The 22,006-nt window shown below is 34.2% G+C and overlaps 1 protein-coding gene across 4 annotated transcripts in view; it reads right to left on the bottom strand.

The window, feature by feature from the left end:
- Positions 1-22,006, bottom strand: part of DYNC2H1 (dynein cytoplasmic 2 heavy chain 1) — a 183,277-nt gene that overhangs the window by 114,891 nt on the left and 46,380 nt on the right. For all 4 annotated transcript variants that reach the window (XM_072850637.1, XM_072850636.1, XM_072850635.1 and 1 more), the window contains 18 exons: positions 21,401-21,552; positions 20,726-20,870; positions 19,352-19,454; positions 17,664-17,831; positions 17,410-17,534; positions 15,981-16,229; positions 15,080-15,188; positions 13,945-14,058; positions 12,961-13,103; positions 10,792-10,873; positions 9,327-9,481; positions 7,495-7,632; positions 4,950-5,063; positions 3,539-3,699; positions 3,250-3,373; positions 2,363-2,484; positions 1,551-1,637; positions 114-240 (listed from right to left, as the gene is read on the bottom strand). In XM_072850637.1, coding sequence (XP_072706738.1) covers positions 114-240; positions 1,551-1,637; positions 2,363-2,484; positions 3,250-3,373; positions 3,539-3,699; positions 4,950-5,063; positions 7,495-7,632; positions 9,327-9,481; positions 10,792-10,873; positions 12,961-13,103; positions 13,945-14,058; positions 15,080-15,188; positions 15,981-16,229; positions 17,410-17,534; positions 17,664-17,831; positions 19,352-19,454; positions 20,726-20,870; positions 21,401-21,552 — 2,418 coding nt within the window. The remainder of the gene's footprint in view (positions 1-113; positions 241-1,550; positions 1,638-2,362; positions 2,485-3,249; positions 3,374-3,538; positions 3,700-4,949; positions 5,064-7,494; positions 7,633-9,326; positions 9,482-10,791; positions 10,874-12,960; positions 13,104-13,944; positions 14,059-15,079; positions 15,189-15,980; positions 16,230-17,409; positions 17,535-17,663; positions 17,832-19,351; positions 19,455-20,725; positions 20,871-21,400; positions 21,553-22,006) is intronic.

Here is a 22,006-nt window from a genome sequence, read left to right on the forward strand (position 1 = left end):
ATGTACACTTAGGAGACATGCAGAATGGCAATAACTCACATTCTCCAAACAGTGCAAAAATTGTATTTTCAAATTATCAGCTATAAGATGTATTTATGAAAATTTTCACTAACCTGGGTGCTCCATCTTTCGTGTTCCCTATCAAGCTGATTTATCAGTACCTCTGCAGCTTTCAATGTTTTCTGAGCTTTACTTAGTTCTGCTTCAAGTTTTGCTGCTTCTGTTGTTCTACTCTGGAACCTGTAAAATAACTACTGTTTGTAATTGCTATCATGAACTACTTAACTTATGGACAGTTATTTTCAAGGCAGCTTAATTGACTGAATTTGTCATTAATTCCTCCCCTATTGTTCATGAAGAAGAAAACTACAATTTTGTTTTATACCTTCTGCTTCTAATTGGCAGATGAGCTTATTAGACTTTTAACTAACAAAATTTGGATAGATGCACAGGTGAGACTTAAAAATACATTTGCAATATAGACCATAATGTCTGAAAATCATTCCTTCTTCTACTTAAACAGCCTGACTTGATTTTAGTGATTGTGTTTTGTTCTGCACCTAGTCAGGACAACAGCAGGCTCAACACCATATTACACATTTGTTACTTTTTGGTAAATTTAATCTATGAAACCTTTAAAGAAGAATATCGCTAATTCACACTGATGACCCCAGTTCAATGCACAGTACTCTATTTTGTAAACTACTACAAAATAAAAACACGCCCCAAACAGTAGGTAAGGTTTAGGTATTATTTTATAATGTTTAATATCTAATTAACTTAATTAATATTTAATTAAAATAACTAATGCATTTAATAATCCACCTTTTAAATTAATATATTTAACTGCAATATATAGTATATAGTATCTAGTTAATCTAAGACATTACTATACAGCTGAATGACAAGAATTCTCCAATTTTTTTTTTTTGCAGACTACAAAACATGACTTTTAGTAATGTGCATATATATGAGGTTGTAAAGTATCTCCTATAGTAACTACATAACAGAAACATCAAACTAAAAAACTTGGATTAAACTGGATCTGGAGAAAGTATAAAGGTTCACCACAGCAATTTTTATGCCACTGTGAGTCACGCACTTGATGAGATGCTAAGAAAAAGGGAGACAGCTAACTAGCTAACTGTCAGAAAAGTAGGCCACCCTAAAAGAAATAGAACTGCCTTTATTCAAGCTGTGATCAGTAAAGTCTTGTATAGGAATGTTTCCAAAGTCCTAAGGAGACATTAAAGTCCTCTACATACTGCTTATCTTTGACATCTACAATGTCTACACTGAAGGCTTCCAACATAGTCAGTAGTGAGAAGCAGGCACTTTTAAAGAGCATTTCATCTGATCGATGAGATGAACTGTATTCTAACAGTATTTATTTATCTCCACTGAGTGTATAGATAGCCTAATTATCACTACTTCTGATGTAAATATCTTGCTGAGCAGGGAGCTACCTTTGGTTAGCTAAATTTCATTATTCATACTGTAAAATCATAAATGTTTTTATTTATATCTTGAAATAAACAAACTCAACTTACTTATCTTTCAGTTCTGATACTTTTTGACCAACAGAGTTTAGAAGATCTTCTAACTTCTGTTTTCTGTCTTCAGTTTTCTTGAGATTACTACAAAAACGTAATATTTATTTTAAGACTATGAATCCAAAGGAAAAAAAGAGAGTAAGTCATTTACATATAGTCATTTACATATTTCATTAAGGAAAGTCATTTACATATAGATAGTTCAGAGACAGTTCTTTCTTGTGATTTATATGAACAAAAATCTGTTTTCACATGTAAAAGTTTTGACTACTTCTCATCACATAGCTTTAAAAATGGAAACCAAACACCCCATTCAAATGTATTCTTAAAGATCAGAACAAGTTCTTCCAACACAGAATTTTAAGATCTGGCAAAACAATCAGTATAGATTCCTCAGGTTATAGATGGTTATAAGACTATGTCATATCTTTTTGATCCTAAGGAGAAACTGATTATGCTTGGTACATGACTGAAAAAAGAGGAACTACATATCTCATAAAATAGCATGGGTTTCACTGACAGAATACATTTTAAGCATGTCTGTGATGTTCATTTCTCCCTGACACATTTCAGCTGAGACAGGTAACTTGCAATTGGCCAAAAAATATCTAAGGCATAGCTTCCAGGAAAAACAAAATATTGCACGCTTACTTTTTCTGTCTCAGTATGAACATTTTATTACATATGGATGAGGTACGGTTTCTTATATCTTTTGTTTTTAATAAACTTCAATTCCTCCTTGGCAGCTTTAGTTTCACCCACCACCACTGGAATTAAGAACATTTATTTTGTAACAGTGTCTAACTTACACTTCCAAGCCAGCCTTTTCTTTTTCCAAAGGTTGAATTCGTTCTAGGACATGGGAATACTGGACATTGGCATTCACCCAAGCTGCTAATGGAGCAGCTGCAGCACTGGCTCGTTTAGCATTCTGAAAAATTCAGTAACAGTTACAACAAAGTCCTTGAAGTATAATGCAGATGAGATAAATACAGGATAAATAACTGCAACAGATTTACAAGTTATCAACTTAAATATGCCAGCTAGTCAGCTCCTCTACTGAACTAATCTTTTAAATTGTTACTAAGAGATTATATCGTGGGCCATCAATCTGTGTAAAAAAAATTGGGTATCTTCACGACTATGAAGCTTCACTGAAGTTAAGCAGTTTTAAATTAATGCATGATTTATCACTGTGTTCCTTCTCAGGGAACTACAATTTTCCTTTTAAAAATAAGGAACTAGTATTTAAGAATTCCTTTTTATAGCTACTGCCAAATCAATTCTCAAAGATCACCCATACATTTAATCATCATTAGTCCCCCTTTTTTTAATTAAGTATGCTGTTAAGACTCTTACTGCTACAAAGAGGCCAGAAGGAGCCAGTTACAATTCCTTGCTCTGAGTTCTAATTTATACCAGTGACAAAAATCTCTGAGGACTTGACTACATAATGACTTCTCATCCCATCGCTCCTCAGTCACCAACAAAATTCTCACTGTTAGAGGCAGTATGCAACAGAGTAATCTCTACTACACTTTTATCCTTTATACTGACAAATTCTGTAAGCACAATTCATCACTTTTTCTCTAATTTAAGTTCATTCTAAAAATTACATTGGCAAATCAGACAATCATGTCTTTTTTTTTCCTTTTTTTCGTCTTTTTTCATTTTATGTAATGCAATCAGGAATTACCTTCGGATCAAAAGATGTTCTGTTTTTAGAAAGAAGTTCTTCAACATTCTCTCGTATTTCTTTTGGAATATTACGGGCATCAAAGGTTGCTATGTCCTCCCTCACGCCTCTTTTGGCCAAGAAACTGTAAAGAGAATTAAATAACTAAGTAAAGAAGAAACAAGTGTTAAAGAGGTTATTTCCCTATAAAACCAAATAAATCTGCACACACTGTTATTCCTGAATACAATAGAAAGTATTTCATATTTTAAATTACTGTTTAAGTTTAAAGCTTAAATAAAATCCTCACCTCTTCATGCTCACCCATGATGTATCAAAAATCCCCATCAGCCGTAAAACTCCTTCTAGTATGTCTCTGATTATGTCAGGGGGCATCCGTAGTGACCGGATTTCTGACAAAGACTCTGGCTTTATATTTCCAACTGCTAATTTAGCTTCATTAACCAGTGGCTAAAAACATAAAAACGCATTAAAAAAGAGAGGAGGAGACAAGAAACTGAACATTTGCCATTTCAGTTTTCAAACAATTTCTTCTTCTTTTTACATATTTTATTACCTAACCGACTGCCACTAATGCATATTCATGTGCACAAGTTATTAAAAAATTGCCATGTGTTTATTAAGTGATAATATATTTCTGTATAAAACAGCATATTATAATCCTGACATTCCCTAACTTTTCAATCAGCACTTTAAATCATAAACATTATATAGATATTAGTATCAATCATGTTTGCTTGCTCTTTCATTGCGTAAATGTTCATTGTGATACAGGTATGTTTTAATAATGATGCTAACTACTATTTATAGGCATGCCTGAGGGTATCTTTGTAAAGATACGTAGAAGTACAGGTCGCCAACGCTTTATTTTTTCAGTAGCTAAACAAATCCAGACAGCCTTTGCCCTTATCAACAAAGCAACAAAATGATAAGAAAACAGAAGAAAGTTAAAGATTATCATTAAAGACTGTGTACACCTTGCACATCCTTCATATTTATCAAAGACCACAGAAAGGGATTTACCCTAATCCTGTAGTTCTATGTCACTTTCAATACAAGGATATGACTCCTTGGCACCTATGATATTTAAAAAGAAAAAAAAAAAGTTGTTGTACTTTTCCTTTATTCTTTAGTATAATTTTTAAATGGATGGGATGAAAAATAGAGATTAAAAGCAATGACTGAACGGCTCTAAGGTCTCTTGAGCAAGCAGTTTGCTAAAGTGCCATTAGGATATATAATTTTCAGGATTTAGTAATAACTGGAAATTATCTCTCATTAAACTGCTAGATAATGAAACCATTCAGCTGATAGTACGAAGCCCTGTGATATTACCAGCTTGCCCAGGGCAGAGTAATGTAGTTGGTCTATATAAGATATTAGCAACTGAAAAACATTCCATAAAATCTGCAGAACCCAGCTGTACATCATGGCAGCATAGAAATAGCAACTGGAGGTAAGATTTGGCCTGAAAATTCTCCCTGTAATTAAGATCGAATAGAACACAAATGCCAAATTACAATCTAAATCTAGCAAATAGAATACTGTTTTCTAATGCATAAAAGTTTTAATATCAAAATAATTTAGAGGAAATTAAGAAATGCAGGGATAAATTCTGCAGAACCATTTTGCATGGCAGGACTGGAGTAAGTAAAATAAAATCAGACTGCAAAATATTACTTTTCCTTATCAGCTCTTACCTGGACCTCTTTTAGTTCATCTTCAATTTTTCTTTTTCTTTCTTCTATTTCTGCAGCCTCTTCTGCTATCCGGTGTTTTATTTTTTCCATTTCTGTTTTTTGCTCACTAGCACTCTGTAAAAAATGAATACTGTTAGTTTTCAAATTTACACAGATTTTATTCCTTTAGATGTCTTAGTCTTGACTATAATATAATTTGCACAATACCAACTACAATAAAATATCTGAGAATATTTGATACTAGACAGGTTGATTCAAAAAAATACATAAGCATTGGCCTTAAGCTTATACTTATGTAACTAAACTATATGGAATAAGCATCTTTTGCTTTTACTGTGTGTCCTTCCCTTTCTTTACCACAGACAAGATCTGTACCTCTATTTTTGAGACTCATTATGATCTTTTTTCTCCTTGCCTCTGATTTTCCATTCCTTACAAAGACGTCAGTCCTCCTCTAAAAGGATAAGAGTGACAGCCTCTGTAACGTTCTTACTACATTTGAAAGTAATATCTTCCTGCCATTGTCTTTGTAGCTGCTCACATTTCTGTTTCTTGACACCATTAAAATTCTCCTTTTCTATAATGTTCATAAAAGCAGCAGTTGTGTTGGAACTACAGCCTATTAGACTAAAAATACTAATACAGTATTTACTTGTAAATTTGCACCCATCTGTCTGTAAGGATACCTGTCTTATGTCCTACACGTATATTGTAAACTATTTGGGTTCACATCTGTTTTTTTCCTGGATTTGTACTGTGCCTACCATATAGCAGACAGTAGTTATTAGCCATCTCCAGGACTCCTAAGTACTTCGATACCTACGATAAAAAGGACTTGACATATCCTGAAGTTAACAAAAAAAAAACCCAAAACAAAAAAAACCCCAGTGACTACCAATACCATTTACAAAATAAATAACTGAGGATAAATGCATAAAATATAAGACTAATATTCTAGGCTCAGTTCACCTAAAAGATAAAAGACAACAAAGCCAGAGTTTACTTTTTGATATATTTTCCAGTATATAACACATTATTATAACCAGCAATCATTGAGCTCAGTTGAACTTGTAGCAGAAGGTAACAGATGTATATAAGCAGAGAAAACATTGAGATTAATAATAATCTTTCTGAGCACTTAACCCAAACTATAGACCAGCATGTCATTGAAGATTACATTCAAATCCATAAAACATTAACTCCATAAAACTAGCTTAGACATTTCATGCAAATGTACATGTACTGAATGATAGCTCTGAATAAGAAAACCTTAAAATTCTGTTGTAGGTCAAAAGCCTTGCTCTGAAAGAAGATTAAAAGAGTCTGTATGTATTAGAGCCCTCTCTCTTACATAAACTAGAACATTTGAAGTGACATTAAAATGTTAGAGGGCACCTATACTTTGTGCTAATCTAAATAATCAGAATTTTACTGCAATTTTTCTGATGTCAGTGCGCCCATCACGTTTCATTGCTTTTGGCCTATTCTTTGATTTTTTCCTACAATGTAATATGTGCTACCCATACAACCTGTAACTCTACTGGACAACAGCAGACACAGACTTAAAACAGATATCAAGGAAAATGGCGTAATAAATTCTTTGAGGCCAGCGGTGAACAGCCAAGCCAATCATCACTATTCAAATTCATGTACAGTAGGCAGAGAGAAGGTAAAAGTATTAAAAATTGCCAACAGAATTAGACTTACAAAAATGGGAAGTAATGCACGCTGTGAACAAAATGGTTTGAAAGAGCAGGCATCTACTCTACTGCATACAGAGAATGTCTTTGTCATTGAGTCATTGTCATTGAATCAAACTTAAACTTTATTTAAGTTTGCTTCAGACCGATCAGATTAAAACAGTGACAAAACAAACCGTGCAGTGACAGCAGATTCATTATGGCTTATCCTACATTTATTATTTCTGGAAGTATCAATGTAGAGATCTATTTTCTGCACAATTATTTTACTTAACTGAGAAAACACTACTAAAGAAAATTACGTCCTCAAAAACCAGAAGGTCTACCTCTGAGCTGAAGAATAAAAATTCCAGGAGTGATGAACACAGAGGTATTATTTAACCTTCTCTGAGGTTAAGTTCAGAGGACTGGACTTCATGAAATACATACTTTCTAATAGTCCACAAATTTAATTCCTGGTATTTGTTACTTAAAATAGTGCTACTTGTCAGTATTTTGTTGAAAGTTCCTATCTGTAACAAACATTATAAAATGGATCAGTTTGGATTTATGAAGTTCTAGGAAAACTTTCAGACTAAACTACAGCAGTAAATACTACTCGGGTGCAAAACTTGCACTGATCTCTTCATACTCAATCAGTTTAAATATGATTTAAATTATATAATCCTCTTGTCCTGTTGCAAATTTATTCAAGCGCCAGGGCTCATGCATTCCCTTAGGCAAATTCTTGTAGAAGCATCAGGTTTTGTAACCCTTGAAAAGAATACAAAGCACAGGCACTTATGGAGACGAAAAACAGAAAAGCATCTCTTTTTTTTCACTTTTGATGGGATCGTATACAACACCTGCATGGATACTGTAATTTCTTGAAGGGCAGCATCAGCCTCATCCTGCTTCATTTTGAGTAAAATACTTTGTTCTCCAGCTTTTCTGTTCAGTTCATCTACCAGGGCTTTAGCTTCATTCAGCTTTGAAACACCTGCCTATAAAAGTTTATAGGAAGCAGTTATTTAGCAATGAATTTTAAAGAGATTTACATGAAGGTTGGTTATAAATAGTATGCACAAACTAAGAGTGATGTAGACAAATATTCTTAATTTTTTAATTTATGTTCCACATTTTGATATTATTTACATTTCCTTAGTATTATTTAACTCAAAAATGAGATTTGACACTTCTAGATGTGTCGCTGTAAGACCTATTACTACATCAAAAAGCTGAAAACGAAATGCTCAAAGTAACAAACTTTTAATGGAACAGCAAGTAGTACATAATCTTTTTCTCACTAATTCAATAGCATTTCAGTTAACTGATATTGACTCCATATAATTATATCTCCTTTAAACCCAAATCTACAAAAATTAAACAAATTGAAAGAAACTAGGTTATCCTATTTCTACATATTTGTACATTCTCTAAAGAACAGAAATGACATAAAACAAAGCCTCAATTATACTTAAGATTAGCTATTTTCTTTATTCACATTTTCTAAATTATTTATCCAGGGTAATCAGATAACAGAATTATTTCAACATATATTTGAAAAAAAATATTACCTGGAAGATGTTTTGATTTAGGATACACATCTCTAATTTTCATGTAAATGATTAGTTTTATTTAACCAGAGCATTTAACAAGTAAATGAGTATTTGTCACAAACAAACCACAGCTACTTTCTAAATAAATAAAAAAGCAGTATCTATCATTGCAAACCTAAATCTTCTTAAATTGCTTACTACAGTGATGGAAAAATATTGGCAGGCAGAATAAAAACAGTGTAGAATACAAGGCAAGGAAGTAATTTGTTTTTGACAAATGCTTTAAGAAGAAATAACGCTTTGCAATTGTGGTTTCAGAATAGCAACAAGGGTCACTGGGAAAAGGAGCTGAAAGGGAAGGGAGAAGAGTAAAGCCAAAAGTTACATGTCCTAAAGGATCATACAGATCTTTCCAGAAATATACGGGGGGGGGGGGGATGATTGGAAGGAAAACAAATGGGTTTCATAAATAAGCATGTGATGCATACAGAACAGGAGTAAAGCGACATCTGTGAGATGAACTGCATTTGGTCTAGAACTGTGTAAAGGTTTGATGTGTGGAAATGGAATTCGAAATCAATTCCAAAACACAAAATTAGAGAAAATCACAACAAAGGGAACATTGGCCAATCTACCCAAGAGCACTATGAGTTAGAGATAACAGCTTGTTGAACCAGAAGGATGCAAGAATCACACAAAGCAGGAAGTCACTGTAGAGATATAAAGAAAGGGATGGAATATGCATCTACATGGGGAAAATTTATACAAGCAGAGGCAGCACTTAAACTGATTGAAAGATGATGGGTTGTTTGCAACACAATTCCAATACATATGGGTGAAAAAATTTAAAGTGCTTTCAAGTATTTTTTACTCTTCCAAGAAAACATACCCAGTCTGATACATTCTTGAGGAAAAATATTAATGAAAACAAGAAACCGCTCTTCACTCTTTGAGGCATTTGAAGAGAGATGTGCATTAAGATTCATACTATTCCTCTTCTGAAACCACAGCATGGGCATATGCCAACAGAGGACGCCCCACACAACCACATTAGCAGCTACAGCCCATTAATACACAAGGCATTTCCAAATGTGAGACTATTTTAAAAAGCCGTATGTTAAAAATGTTTAAATACATACCTGCAAGTGGTTCTGCCTTTTTATCAGCTCTCTTCTTTTACTGCTATTGATGGTACTGTACAGACGAAGGAATGTCATATACCTGCTAGGCGTTGCTCCATGCATTTTACATGATTCATGGATTGCCAGAAATGACTTCAGAAAATCAGAATCACCTGTACAACATAATTTGTTACAGAGTTAATAATATACTCATTCTTATTTCACATTAAAATAACTAAGGAAGAACAACAGAACATCATTTTTGATATATGAATTAAGGACATTCAAAATATTACAAAGAATATACTTTTTTCAAAGTACTCTCAGGGAAACAACATGTAATTACATTTGAAATACATATTCTTCAGAAAGAAATATACTGACATTGTTTCAAAGCTGTAAAATATTTCATTGATGTTTGGAAAAGAAGGCAAAATTAATTGCAGATTATGGAGGGCTAATCATAAAAGAAACTTTATTTCCACAGAAATTGAATTTGAAAATACATGGACTTTTTTAGAAAGGAAGCCCAAGTGTTTTTGTCTTCTCCCTTGTCTCTGATGACAGGTAGACTAAAAGGTTATTCTGAACATTCCAGGTCCTTCAGTTTGTTGAATAGTTTCTCAAAAGAAGCCCAAAGATACTATAAAATAAATTGTATTACCCTACAAAAGAAAAAAATTGCTAAAACTTATCTACGTATAAATGAATGCCTTTAATAAGTACTCAGGCATAGAGGCAAGATCTAGGATAAAGATGGATGGTAGCATGAACACCAAATCCTATGTTTGGCCATCATTCTGATGAGCTGGAATGCCTATTAAAAAGCAATACAAAACAAGAAACCCCAAGCAAACCACTTACCATTTTATACTCTGTTTGCTCCATGACTTCTAAGTGTTACTTAGACTAATGCTTTATAAAAAGTGGCTAAAATTAGTATCATGCAAATGAGTGCTGGCACTGGTCTCCTAGATTATGTTTGACACTCTATTTTTAAAATACTTAAATTTGAAGTTTTATTATAAAAACAAATTATTCTGAAAAAGGGGCATTGCTTACAAGAAAGTAAAATTATTTGAGATAAAGAATTATTAAAGTAAAATGAACAGGTCTAGGATAAGAATAATGAAAACATATAGACTGGAAAGCAGAAAAACTCTCAAAACATCAAATTTTGAGGTTGTGAAAGAACATCCACGTAGAAGGAAGACACAGAACAAAACAAAACAAGATGCAGCTTAATCACTTTATAAAACTGAATATACGCAGTGATTGCTTGTGACAGAAGAGACTGGGTTTGATGAGCCAGGATGTATGTTCCAGACTAATGTTCCCTTCTGCAAAATGCCTGCCATGTGAGCAATACTGAAGTCTATGAATATGCTGGCAAAAACGTACTCAAAGTACCTGTGCTATTATCTATGTCCAACACAGGCATAATAATAAGCAATAATAACTAATAGGTCCACCTAAATATTACCTGAATGCTTTTTCTGAAGTTCCTTATGTGCTTTTCCAGTCTTTTCTTGTTCATCTGAATCACACAGAAGCATTTCAGGTATCTAAAAAAATGAACATTTTTTTTTTTTTTTATGAAAATTATGAACAACGAAAATATGAGTTAAAATAAAAACCCCAAACCTTTAATCTAGTTTTTCATTTGAAAAGACTGAATATCATAGCTTTATTGAGCATAAGTATATTTACAGAATATTTATAGCATTAAAAAGATCGATTCTGCCTTTCCCTGTAACTGATAACTTCCTGTTGTCTCAAGCAGAGGAGCTTTTGCTGGCTCTAAGAAAAAGCAACTAATTCTCAGAGGACTCCTACAATAACACAAATGTCAACGATGTAAAAAGATATACAACTCAACAAGAAATCAGACAGTCTTAAGTACAATGGTAAAAGTAAACAAAGTATATTCAAAGGTTCTGGCATACAACTAAATGATAAGACTCCTCTTAAAAAAATCCCTACGGAAGTGAAAATGAAAATACTCTGAAAAATATTTTTTAACTGTGGACAGAGCTGGTCCAAACATTTTTGCCAAAAAGAACTTTCAGGACAACCTGCCATTGAAACTGAGGTGCAATGGCAGGTGGAGGATCCCCAGTAACCCAAGCAGAAATGGACACTCTGCACCAGCTGCTCCCATGGCTCTCTCAGGAGAGTGACCAGCTCTATGGTCCAGGTGTGAAACCAGTCATGATGAGTCAATGGGAGAGGCCAGATTACCTCACAGAATAGACTGAGGGGGTTACTGCATAGGAGGCTTGGGACACGTTATGGGATGCAGTGGAAGAGCATTTCAGATTGCACAAGACTTACTATGGGTTGGTGAGGCACCCGCAGGAGTTGGCTGCCAGAGGGACTAAAAGGTCCAGGCCAAATACCTGAGAGACTGTGGAGACTGGGAGTCAAATGAGACCTGGCTGCATGTGTCTGTGTGTGTGAGTACGTGTATGCGTATGTGCCTGTTCAGGACGCAATGGGGAGATCCTAGATCCAAGGCCAGCTACCAGATGGACTGTATGTCTAAGCCCAGTTACTGGAAGGATCCAGAGTATGTGTGTGTGTGTGTGTGTGCGTGTCTGTGTGTGTGCGTGCATGCATGCATAGTGAGGCAGTCTGTACCAGCAGCTGGAGCGGGTCTGCAGCCTCAGGAGCTTGTACATCCAGATGCCAGCAACTGGGGACACTGGGAGATCCAGAGACAACTACTGGAGGGGTTGTGTGTCTATGCCCAGCTAGTAGGGGGATCCACATTCTGCACATGTACATATTTCCCACTAATGGACCTTCATTGCGATCACTCAAGAGAGGGGAACAGGATGATGCCAACGGTGCTGTTCGTGTTTGTGCTGAGGGTTACTGTTTGTGTTGTTCTGTGTGGCCAATCACATGTATATATGCGCTGTATATGTGTGTTTGCGTATGTGCCTACTGCGAACACATGCTCAGCTTCACCACTGGTTCAAGCTGGGGCTGTGAAGTTTTGGCAGACTTACCCCATCAGGGTATTGCATTTGGCAATCTGAACATATAGAAGTAATATATATCTTTCTCAAACTTATACTGCAAACATCCTGAAATAAGCAGATTTTGATCCTAAAAAGAACACACTGATTCCGTTCCATCAAGCAAAACACTTAACAAAGATTCAAGAATAATATAAGGTTTACAATGCAATCTTAGAGCTATAGCAGCTCATATACACATAGCAAATTTATTTTCAAACTAGCTTTCAGGCATACTAGGAACAGCAGATATCATCAGCATAGTTGACATTAACATTTTGCTTGCAGTTTAGATGTACTTTGTTCTTAAATGCTGTGTTTGATCAGAGTCATAGTAGTCAGCATTTTGTTCAAGTCAGCCCACAGAGAGAACAAAACATAATGTTACTGGTAAAATAACAACGCTAACATTACTTATCTGTTATTACTAATTACTGTTACTAATATTGCTTAACTAATATTACTTAACTGCACAATTTTCTGTCTTTGTAGGACTGCACAAATGGATTAAATAAGCATAGTGACAATTATTCCTTCACAACTTTAAATATTTTGATCTTATTCACCAAAGCTCAGGTTTTTTTGACATACTCGTTTAAACAAATCAGTTTTTAATTAATGCAACTTACCTTTTTCATACTGTTTTCTGACCAGGTTTCCATCCACAAAACCTGACACTTCTTGTACAGTGCTGGATTACTTTCACAGTTTATTGTGAAATTTAAATTGGTAGAATCCATGATCAAGACAACATGCAAATTTTGCTGGATCCCTAAGAAAATGCAACATATTAAATATTTAGTAGATAATAATTTGACTACATGATGGTAGATTTATTGCAAATACAAATCATTTACTGTCCTTCAAATACTTATCACAAGGTAATTTCTGAAAAAAGATACTATTACACCACATCACACTAGGGCAGGAACTTTTATAAACAGAACTTAAATAAATAAATTTAATATCATGGATTCTCATTACGTATATTACAGTGTGTTTTTTAAATTTAGAAGAGCTGACAGTATTTAAATGGATACCACTACGTCCCATTCCAATTAATATAGACCAAAAGAACCAATTAGAAATAGTTCCAGGGCCCTTGAGTATGACTGCCAATATCTGTATTCTTTCAGTCGCACTCTTCTATTTATTTGTAAATTATTTAATCTTCTTGTTGGTTTAAGGAAGAAACACAAATAATTAAGAAACCTATCTGTAAACTTGCTTATGATTACTCAAAATCCAAAGTGATTTGTAGGTATAACTGACAAATAGAAGAAAACTCTGTTACCAGATATATAAGCTAACCAAACCAGAAAAGGATGGGGACAAAAGCTTTCTTCCTTCTAATTACTTTCAACAGCAGATTTCATAACAGATTTGTAGAACAGTCATGGATACAAAATTTCAGATAGAAGAATTAATTTTAAGCTGAGGATTCTGTGCCCTCACATATCACAATGTAACCATTATTCCTGCCTGGTTTTTAATAACTAACTGAAAGTTAAAAATGCTCACAAAATAAGGACCATGTTAGAAATTATTTCTCCATTATTACACCACTTTCGTAACCTTGTAATAAATTATAACTTATAATTCTGTTCACATACGGTATGTGAAATAGTTGAAAATTAGTCCTGTAAATCCATCTTGTGAAGCTTGATCCTTCAGAGGAGACAGCAATGGTTCTAATTCTTCTATTTTATATAGCCCAGGAACTTCTCCTATTTGAAGAATAAATTTAAAATGTCAGATCAAATACACTATAATTCTTCAAATTCCTTTGAAGGTTTCCCTTGAATTCTCTACAGAGAATTTGAGTATGGCAGTATTCACCTCCATACTTACATCAGTATCTTCCCATGTACTTCATCATTCTTTTCATGATATCATGAAAACAACAAACCAAATCATAGTGATTCCATTTAACTTAAACAGAGTACTTTGTTAATATTACCGATATATTCTTCAAAAACTCATGCAAAAATACCCAAAGACAGTGATCCAATACTGCATACAAACCAAATCAAACCAGACTTTGTCATACACCAAGAAAACAGAAAGAGAACAGTTATCTAGGTCCTCACACATTTAGGTCCTCAGAGGTTTAACACTGGATGACGAGAATCTAATACTGTAAGGAGACTCCGATTTGCACCTGAGAGACAGGAAAATCTGGTGCTCTTATCAATCAGCTCTTAAACTACTGCAGTTCCAAAAAACATTTAGTAAGTTAGACTCAGTCCTTCAATGATCTGTCTAATCGAGGAACAAAGCTAGATAACAAAATAAAGTAACTTTTGTTATTTGTTATTATTATTTATCATCTCATTACCTTCAGAAAAGTGGACTTTGCTGGTGTTCATTTAAGTAAAGGACTCAGTCTATACAATCTAGTAAAACATTGGGACACCTCTCAATTTTGAATTTTATTAGAAAAGGGAAGCTGTAGAGTAGAATACATTATTATTTTGTTGTTACACTATTATAAAGAACTCCTTTGAAATAAGTTACTTAACGTGCAACTTTGAGGAACTGAAAGCACCCGTACTGTAGGGTAGGTTAAAGGATAGCTAAGTGAACTTCAAGTCAGTTTCTCATGCACAAGCACTCTAGCCAAAACAGCGTAGAAGCTAACTAACACTTCTGCTATGGACATAAAGTTAGAAAACATAATCTAATTCTGCCTCATTGAACTAACTGTGTGGTAAAGGTAGTACCATAGTCTTTTTGGTCTTGTCTCACCTGAAGATAGTAAACTGTTGATCATCTCAAGGAACGTGGAATGAACAAACTGATAGTCTTCAAGCAGCAATACCACCTGCTGTCCTTCAATGCCCGCAAGCTCCATCACCTAGAAGCAGGGAAGACATTTAAATCTCAGTATATGGAATGTATGTATTGTTCATAAGAGAATGATAAGCTTTCCTTGATTATATATTACATACATATTTTCTCCACAGCACCTAAACTGTTATATATTTACAAAAGATTACTAGGTGATTCGGTTATATGAGATATCAAATATAAAGAACATTCTACCTAGATGTACAGCTTGGTAATGAAAAAATAATTAAAACAGACTCTTTCATAGAGTATATTTATGTTCCAGATGTGATTCAATTATAGAGTTGTATCGCTCTTTTGTGTGGGCTTAGCTCTAGAATTTTCTTTAGCATTGCTGAAGGTACTGGGAAACTCCTGATTCAAGGTTCGCATTTGTTTTTAGATAATCTATACGCTTTCATCAATCACAAAAATTGTACTTGATTCAGCTACTACCCTATTAACTGGCAGACCATAGTAGAGACAGAATATGAAAATATATAAAAAAATGAAAATATATACATGGAAAAAACCTTTCCAATATTCACGTAAACTTAGAATTTATGAAGTCCACAACACATAAAACCAGCTCTGGTATTCAAAAAAGTAGAGTTTCAGATAATTACTATAAAGAACAGTATGCACATCTAAACACTGAGAACTTCTAAAAATCTACTTGTTTCATTTAGACTGTTGACAGTTTGCTTTTCTTAAAATATCTCTTCACACAACACTTTTGTGTCCTTCAAAATTCCCATATTCTTTTTTTTTTTAATACACACCTACAACACGACAAAATGGAAGACACTGAGTGACTTACATATTTAAGATCATTTTTGAACTGCTTCAGCTGATAGTCTCTGGAAATTTTGGGAGTAATCAAAACAGCTCCGTGCATATGACTAACTAAAGAGGTAACTGTTCGACGACCTACACCACTCCGTCCTGCCAAAAGAAGTGATCCTCCAGGAAAACTTAGCACTCTGTCCACTTTAGAAATGTAACTGAGGACTTCTTGGAACAGTAAAACCTCTATCTCTTTTTTGTCTCGCCCATAATGAATAATACCCTATTAAAAAAGAAAAAAATGAAATGTGTTCACTAATAATAAATAAAAGCAGCAAGATATGAAAGCATCCAACGTTTAAAAGTTTAGAAAAGAAGGGCTTGAAAGCTTAAGGGACCACGTTGGGATCCATTACAAATAAATTATTTATGTGACAGAATTTAGATACCTTGCATACCCTTTACCAGTAATGAGCAGATCAGATTACCCCCAGCACTGGGATACCCTAGAATTCTTTAATATATTGAAATAGAAATCTACCACTGAATTAATTAAAATTAAATAATGGACCAGAATAAAGTCTGAGCTGTGTCTCTGACTACAGATTAATTAATATTGGCATAACTTAGAAGAGTGTTTTAGGCAGCTAATTACTGCATAATTGCAGATTATGGAATTTCCTATTGAAACACACATAATAACAGACCCTAAATTAACCCTAACAGACCCTAAAATTAAATTCTGGCCCTGTTATACTTAATAAAACCTCATCTTTGAAGCTCAATGTAATTGTGTAGTCAGAAAAATCCAAACTCTGATTACTGAGGCTACTGAACTTCATCACTTCCCATATGGCGACAAGTTGGCAATAAACTTGGCGACAAGTTGGCAATAAAAGAGAGGGAGTAGTTTCCTATCTATAAGAGCAGTTCGTCAAACACTACTAATAAGGGGAGATGATCTTAAAGCTCTCATCCTGAAAATCAGTCAGCCTAGCAGAGTTAACGTTTGCATTTCCTCACCAAGCTCATTTTTTGTACTTTACTGTTTAAAAGCATGCCAAATCTCCAAACAATCCATTTGCATTTGTTCAGAAAAAAGTTACATTAGCAAATCACAAATTCAGAAAGTAAACATTTAATAAAACACTCTGGTACTCAAGCGAAACCCAAACATATATGCACATCAACGTTTCTCAAAATGTTGTTCATCAAACTGTTGTAAATCACCAGCAAATGTGACTGATGCCTTTTTGTTAAAAGAACCTCGCTACATGATACTTCCTACTGCCTGCCACAGAGCATCACAAACCTTCCCTCACTTGACCAAATGCAAAAGATGATTCCTCAAAGAAGCAGCAGACCCCACCCTAAACCTGCTGCTCGCATAGACTTCTGTTAAAAAAATGTCTAGAATAATTGCTGTGAATCCTTGATGTGTATATTCTTTAAACTTCTCTCACTTTTTGAATAATATCTTTCAGGTCTGTTGAGTTTAGTCTGCCAAGTGGCCTCCCATGTGGTGGTAGTGCCTGTCCTGGTGTGATGAATGCCTCTTGACAAACTCCCCAAGTTACATAGAAGATATCTGTGAAAATAAAAGGAAACATTTGAAAGTTTAGATGCTCAGCTCATAGGCTGAGCTGATCAGACTGATTTGATTAGGCAGTTCCTAAACAAATATTTCAAGTTTGTGTAGTACGCCTCAAATGGTTACCTGTCACATTGTCCAGAACATCTAAGCCCCAATCACCTTGAAACACTTTCATCAAAACATTATCAAATACATGGAGTTCCTTCATGCCAACAATTTTGTCACGGAACAAACGACGTGCTTCGTAAGCAACAATTTCCAATACATAGTCTACAGTTTGTATTGATGATCCTACAAAATTTAAGGAGAGATTTAGCTTTATATACTTATAATAAATTTTACATTTCTCAAATTTTCCATTTCAAAATATGAGATTGAAAATGAGTAAGTGAAATTACATACCAGCAGGAAAGCATCAATAAGGAAGAAATAAGAGAAAAAAGTAAACATTATGAAGTGCTTTTTAATAATATCTTTATGGATCATTACAAGATAAAATGAAACTTATTCTATTAAAACAAGTTCTCCAGTTTAGTGCCAGCATTCTAATGAAAATGAATAAGATGTTGCACACAAAGTAAAAATTAAAAGACAAAATTCCAGGCAATGAAAACAAAAAAAGCCAGGAGACTATTTTAAAGGGGAAGAGAAAGGTTGATAGTAAATAGAAAAATAACAATAAATACCCAAAACAGTCTGTATTATAAAATGCCACTCGAGAGAATACAAAGATTCAATATTATTCACAAAAGTAAGAAAGAAGGTGAGATCAGTAAATGACATGCCATATTGCTCATCACTGAAAAAGCATATGCATATGTCACCTTCAAATACAACAGTGGAGTCCCTAAACAGGCTGAGATTACCCATTCATTGACTGTCAGTGTAGCTTTTCTGACCTCATTCAGGCTACATTTATACCACTTGATGATCCCAGAAAATAAATGGAATACGAGCATAACGGTCTTATCACTTTTACACTCTTTAAGCAGCCCTCTCTGTAACCCTTTAATTAACGTAAGAGCTAAAACACAATAAGGAATAATTGCTCATGATCTAGTAGTAATAGCAATTTCAATGACAAAAACAATATTAGGAAGAAGCCTATGCTGTCTATTTGGAAAAGCACACAAAATTGAATACCTTTCCAAATTTCACCATTTCCAAAGTTAAGGAAAGAACTTTGAGACTAGACTGTAATTATCAAGCATTCCCAAACTGTGAGAGTATTTAGGCTCTTATATAGGTATTTGTAAACTTTTATACAGATAAGAGAGTTTTCTAGATGTTTCTATATGTTTAAGGGTGGTCATATTCTTCTTTTGTTAAGTAGGTCATAGATAACGTGTATCAGTTGTAGTTCCACAGTCACCTCACCAGGTTTATACAACCAGGTATAAAAAGAAAAGCATGAGAGGCAAGCCTCTGGGAATCCAGAAGACAAGACATATGGTCAGAAAAATAACCAACCCAAAACCCCCAAAAACCAGAAAAAAGATGGTGGGGATTAGGGCGTACATTTCAAGTTCCCATAGTAGAAAATGCAAACCCAACCTACTAAATTCCCTTGATCTATAAATAGCTCCCACACATATTTTAAAACATCATTGATTGTTTTAAATTTGTTTACTTGTTATGGAATGAACTGTTAAGCATTTTTTTCCCTCTATGGAGTAACAGACAGTTCACAGTTTAGAAAGAGTACCATAGGTGAATTAGTTGCATGTGAAGTCAACAGTAAGACTGACATCAATAATAATTTAGGCCATTTTAGAACTGCTTTATAAATGAAAAACAAATAAGGGACTTACCACCTGCTAAATCGTATCTGAATAAACCAAGAACCCACTGAGTAAGAATACATGGTGTAAAAAGGTAATGACTGTGATCATCAACTGTAAATTTTGCTCGTACCTAAAAACAGAACGGGAGGGAGGGATGTTTTAAAATGTAAAGCACTTGGAAGTGTAGCTTTGTATTTTTCTAAAATACCAGATAAATTATTTTTGTATTAGGACTACATATTTAGATATTTTATTAATGCACTCTTTAGGGTTTTTTTGAAAGTGCAGAGACGAATGGTTTAAATCTTGTATTCTGAGCACAAAAGATTTTCTCATAATTAGAACCTGTCTTCTGTACCATTTTTGATGCAAACAATAACTGCATATGTCACCTAGGACTGTTAATGCAGTATTATTAGACAAAACGCACATTTTTTAAAAGCAATATCAAATATAAAATGCAATGGAAATACAAAAGTGTAATGAAAAACTACCTAAATCAGTAACACTTAGTCAGTACAAAAGCCTTAGAGAAATACTAACTCTTCCCCCAAAGAGGATATTTGAATTTACAACTCTATCTTTAATTCATAGAATAACTGCCCTCATCAGTTATTTGGTCCTTGTGTGATGAGATTTAAACTGAGATTTCTCATAATACATTGATAATATCATATGAAATCCCTGCTAACGGGTGCATGCTAGCCAATGACTATACCTGCATTCCAATCATAAAGATTGGTTTTGTATCACGGTTCTGTCTAGATGGGGACATGCATACACTCTTGGAACATACAGTAAGTGCTTACATCCCCACAGTATCTACCCCAGTAAGGCTATGTACATGATTAAGAAAAGCAAGTACTTAAGTGTTTTGCTAGGTAGAGGTTCGAAAAATTTTAATTAGGAGGATAAAAAGAACTTGTGTGTCTAAGCACCTATTTTTAACTGTATAAAATTTTAATAGATAGTCCTTAATGTGTATAAGGGATTCCATCCTCATATCCCTCTTCTGTATTCATAATAGCGTCCATAACATCTGAGCGCATAAGAATCTTGAAAGTACCCTGTCTCCTCATCCATTAAGTAGGAAAACACTACTATCCACCTTTTATAAATCAGGAACTGAAAGTATAGGTGCGTTAAGATGCTTGCCAAAATCATACAATAAATCTGTGGGAAAGCAAGAGCACTTACCACTTACTCAGTTTCCCTCTAATACCTAGGATTCTTTGTAAATAAATAGCTTTAAAATGTATATCAACATTATGAAAGAGATATAAACTTAGATTTTAATACTGATAAAGCTTTTTATTCTCTTGTTAATATCAAAAGCTAATTATTTTTTACAAAAAAATGTGAATCTTCCATCTCTTTGAAAAAGAAATTAAATTTCCACACCTGTTCATATACTTGAACCATAGATCCTGCTAGCTGATGTATTTTTGGTAAAGAACCCCAAACAGGGTGGTTCTTTAGGTTCTTCTGTAAAACAGGTCCCAAGTAGGCACTATAAATAGTTTGCAGTTGGTCTCTTTCTGGATAGCTACAAAGGAAAAAACAAAGTAATCATTATGGACTATTATTGTTAATTTTATTAAAATGATTCAAAGTTATATATACAATTACTAAGAAATTTCAATGAACAGCATCTCCATCTAGCAGCTAAGTAAAATTATCATTTTATTGCAATAGGCCACCCTCAGAAATTTTATAAATACATCTGTAAATCTGTTCAAACTTAAAAACAAATAAATTTCTTTTCAATTTCTCTAATTTTGTAACCAAACAGCACCTTAATGTAAAGCTGCAGAAAGCAGTTTACTGAAAAGTAAAATCATCCAACAGGAAACATATTTCAAATACTTCACTATCAACACGTAGCTACAGATTGCTCCTCAGCTGGTTTCTAGTGCCAAGAGGCACAAAACAGCACCAAATCTGAAGATCCCAAACTGATAGAAAAGAAGAAAGACTAGAACAGCCACATCTTCATAAAGACTACATTCAGCAAGGGCCCTATAAACAGAGGCTGAATCTGAGTTCTGAGAGTCAAACTAATTTCCACATACTTACTCAATTGCACAGAGACGAACAATAGAAGTAAATCTGGAGGTAAGTTTATGTCTTCCTAATGTTCCTCCAGCAGACATGGAAGCCACAATTTGGATGTTTTCTAAACCAACCCATTCCAGATTTTCATCGTAAAATCCTTGATATGTAAGAACCTTTAATAATTAAATAAATATTGTATTAAAAGAAAGCCAACAGAGTATCTTACCACAACTAAAGGAAAAAATTAGTGAGAAGTATACCATTATTATTGTTCTCTTAATTGCCAGAGGTATACTACTCCTCCCAGTTTGGTGTCAGCTGCAAACTTGCTGAGGGTACACTCTGCCCCATTGTTCAGATCATTAATGAAGATGTTAAATAGGTACTGGCCTCCAACTAGACTTTGTGCCACTGATCACCACCCTCCGGGCCTGGCCGTTTAGACAGTATTCAACCCACCTCACTATCTGTTTATCCAGCCCGTACATCAACAGCTTTTCTGTGAGGATCTTTTGGGAGATAGCATCAATGGCCTTAGTGGAGTCCAGGTAAGACTATATCATAGAATAGAATCATAGAATCACAGAATCATTTAGGTTGGAAAAGACCTCTAAGATCATCGAGTCT

Source organism: Ciconia boyciana, chromosome 1, assembly GCF_034638445.1.
Source record: "Ciconia boyciana chromosome 1, ASM3463844v1, whole genome shotgun sequence".
Taxonomy (NCBI): domain Eukaryota; kingdom Metazoa; phylum Chordata; class Aves; order Ciconiiformes; family Ciconiidae; genus Ciconia; species Ciconia boyciana.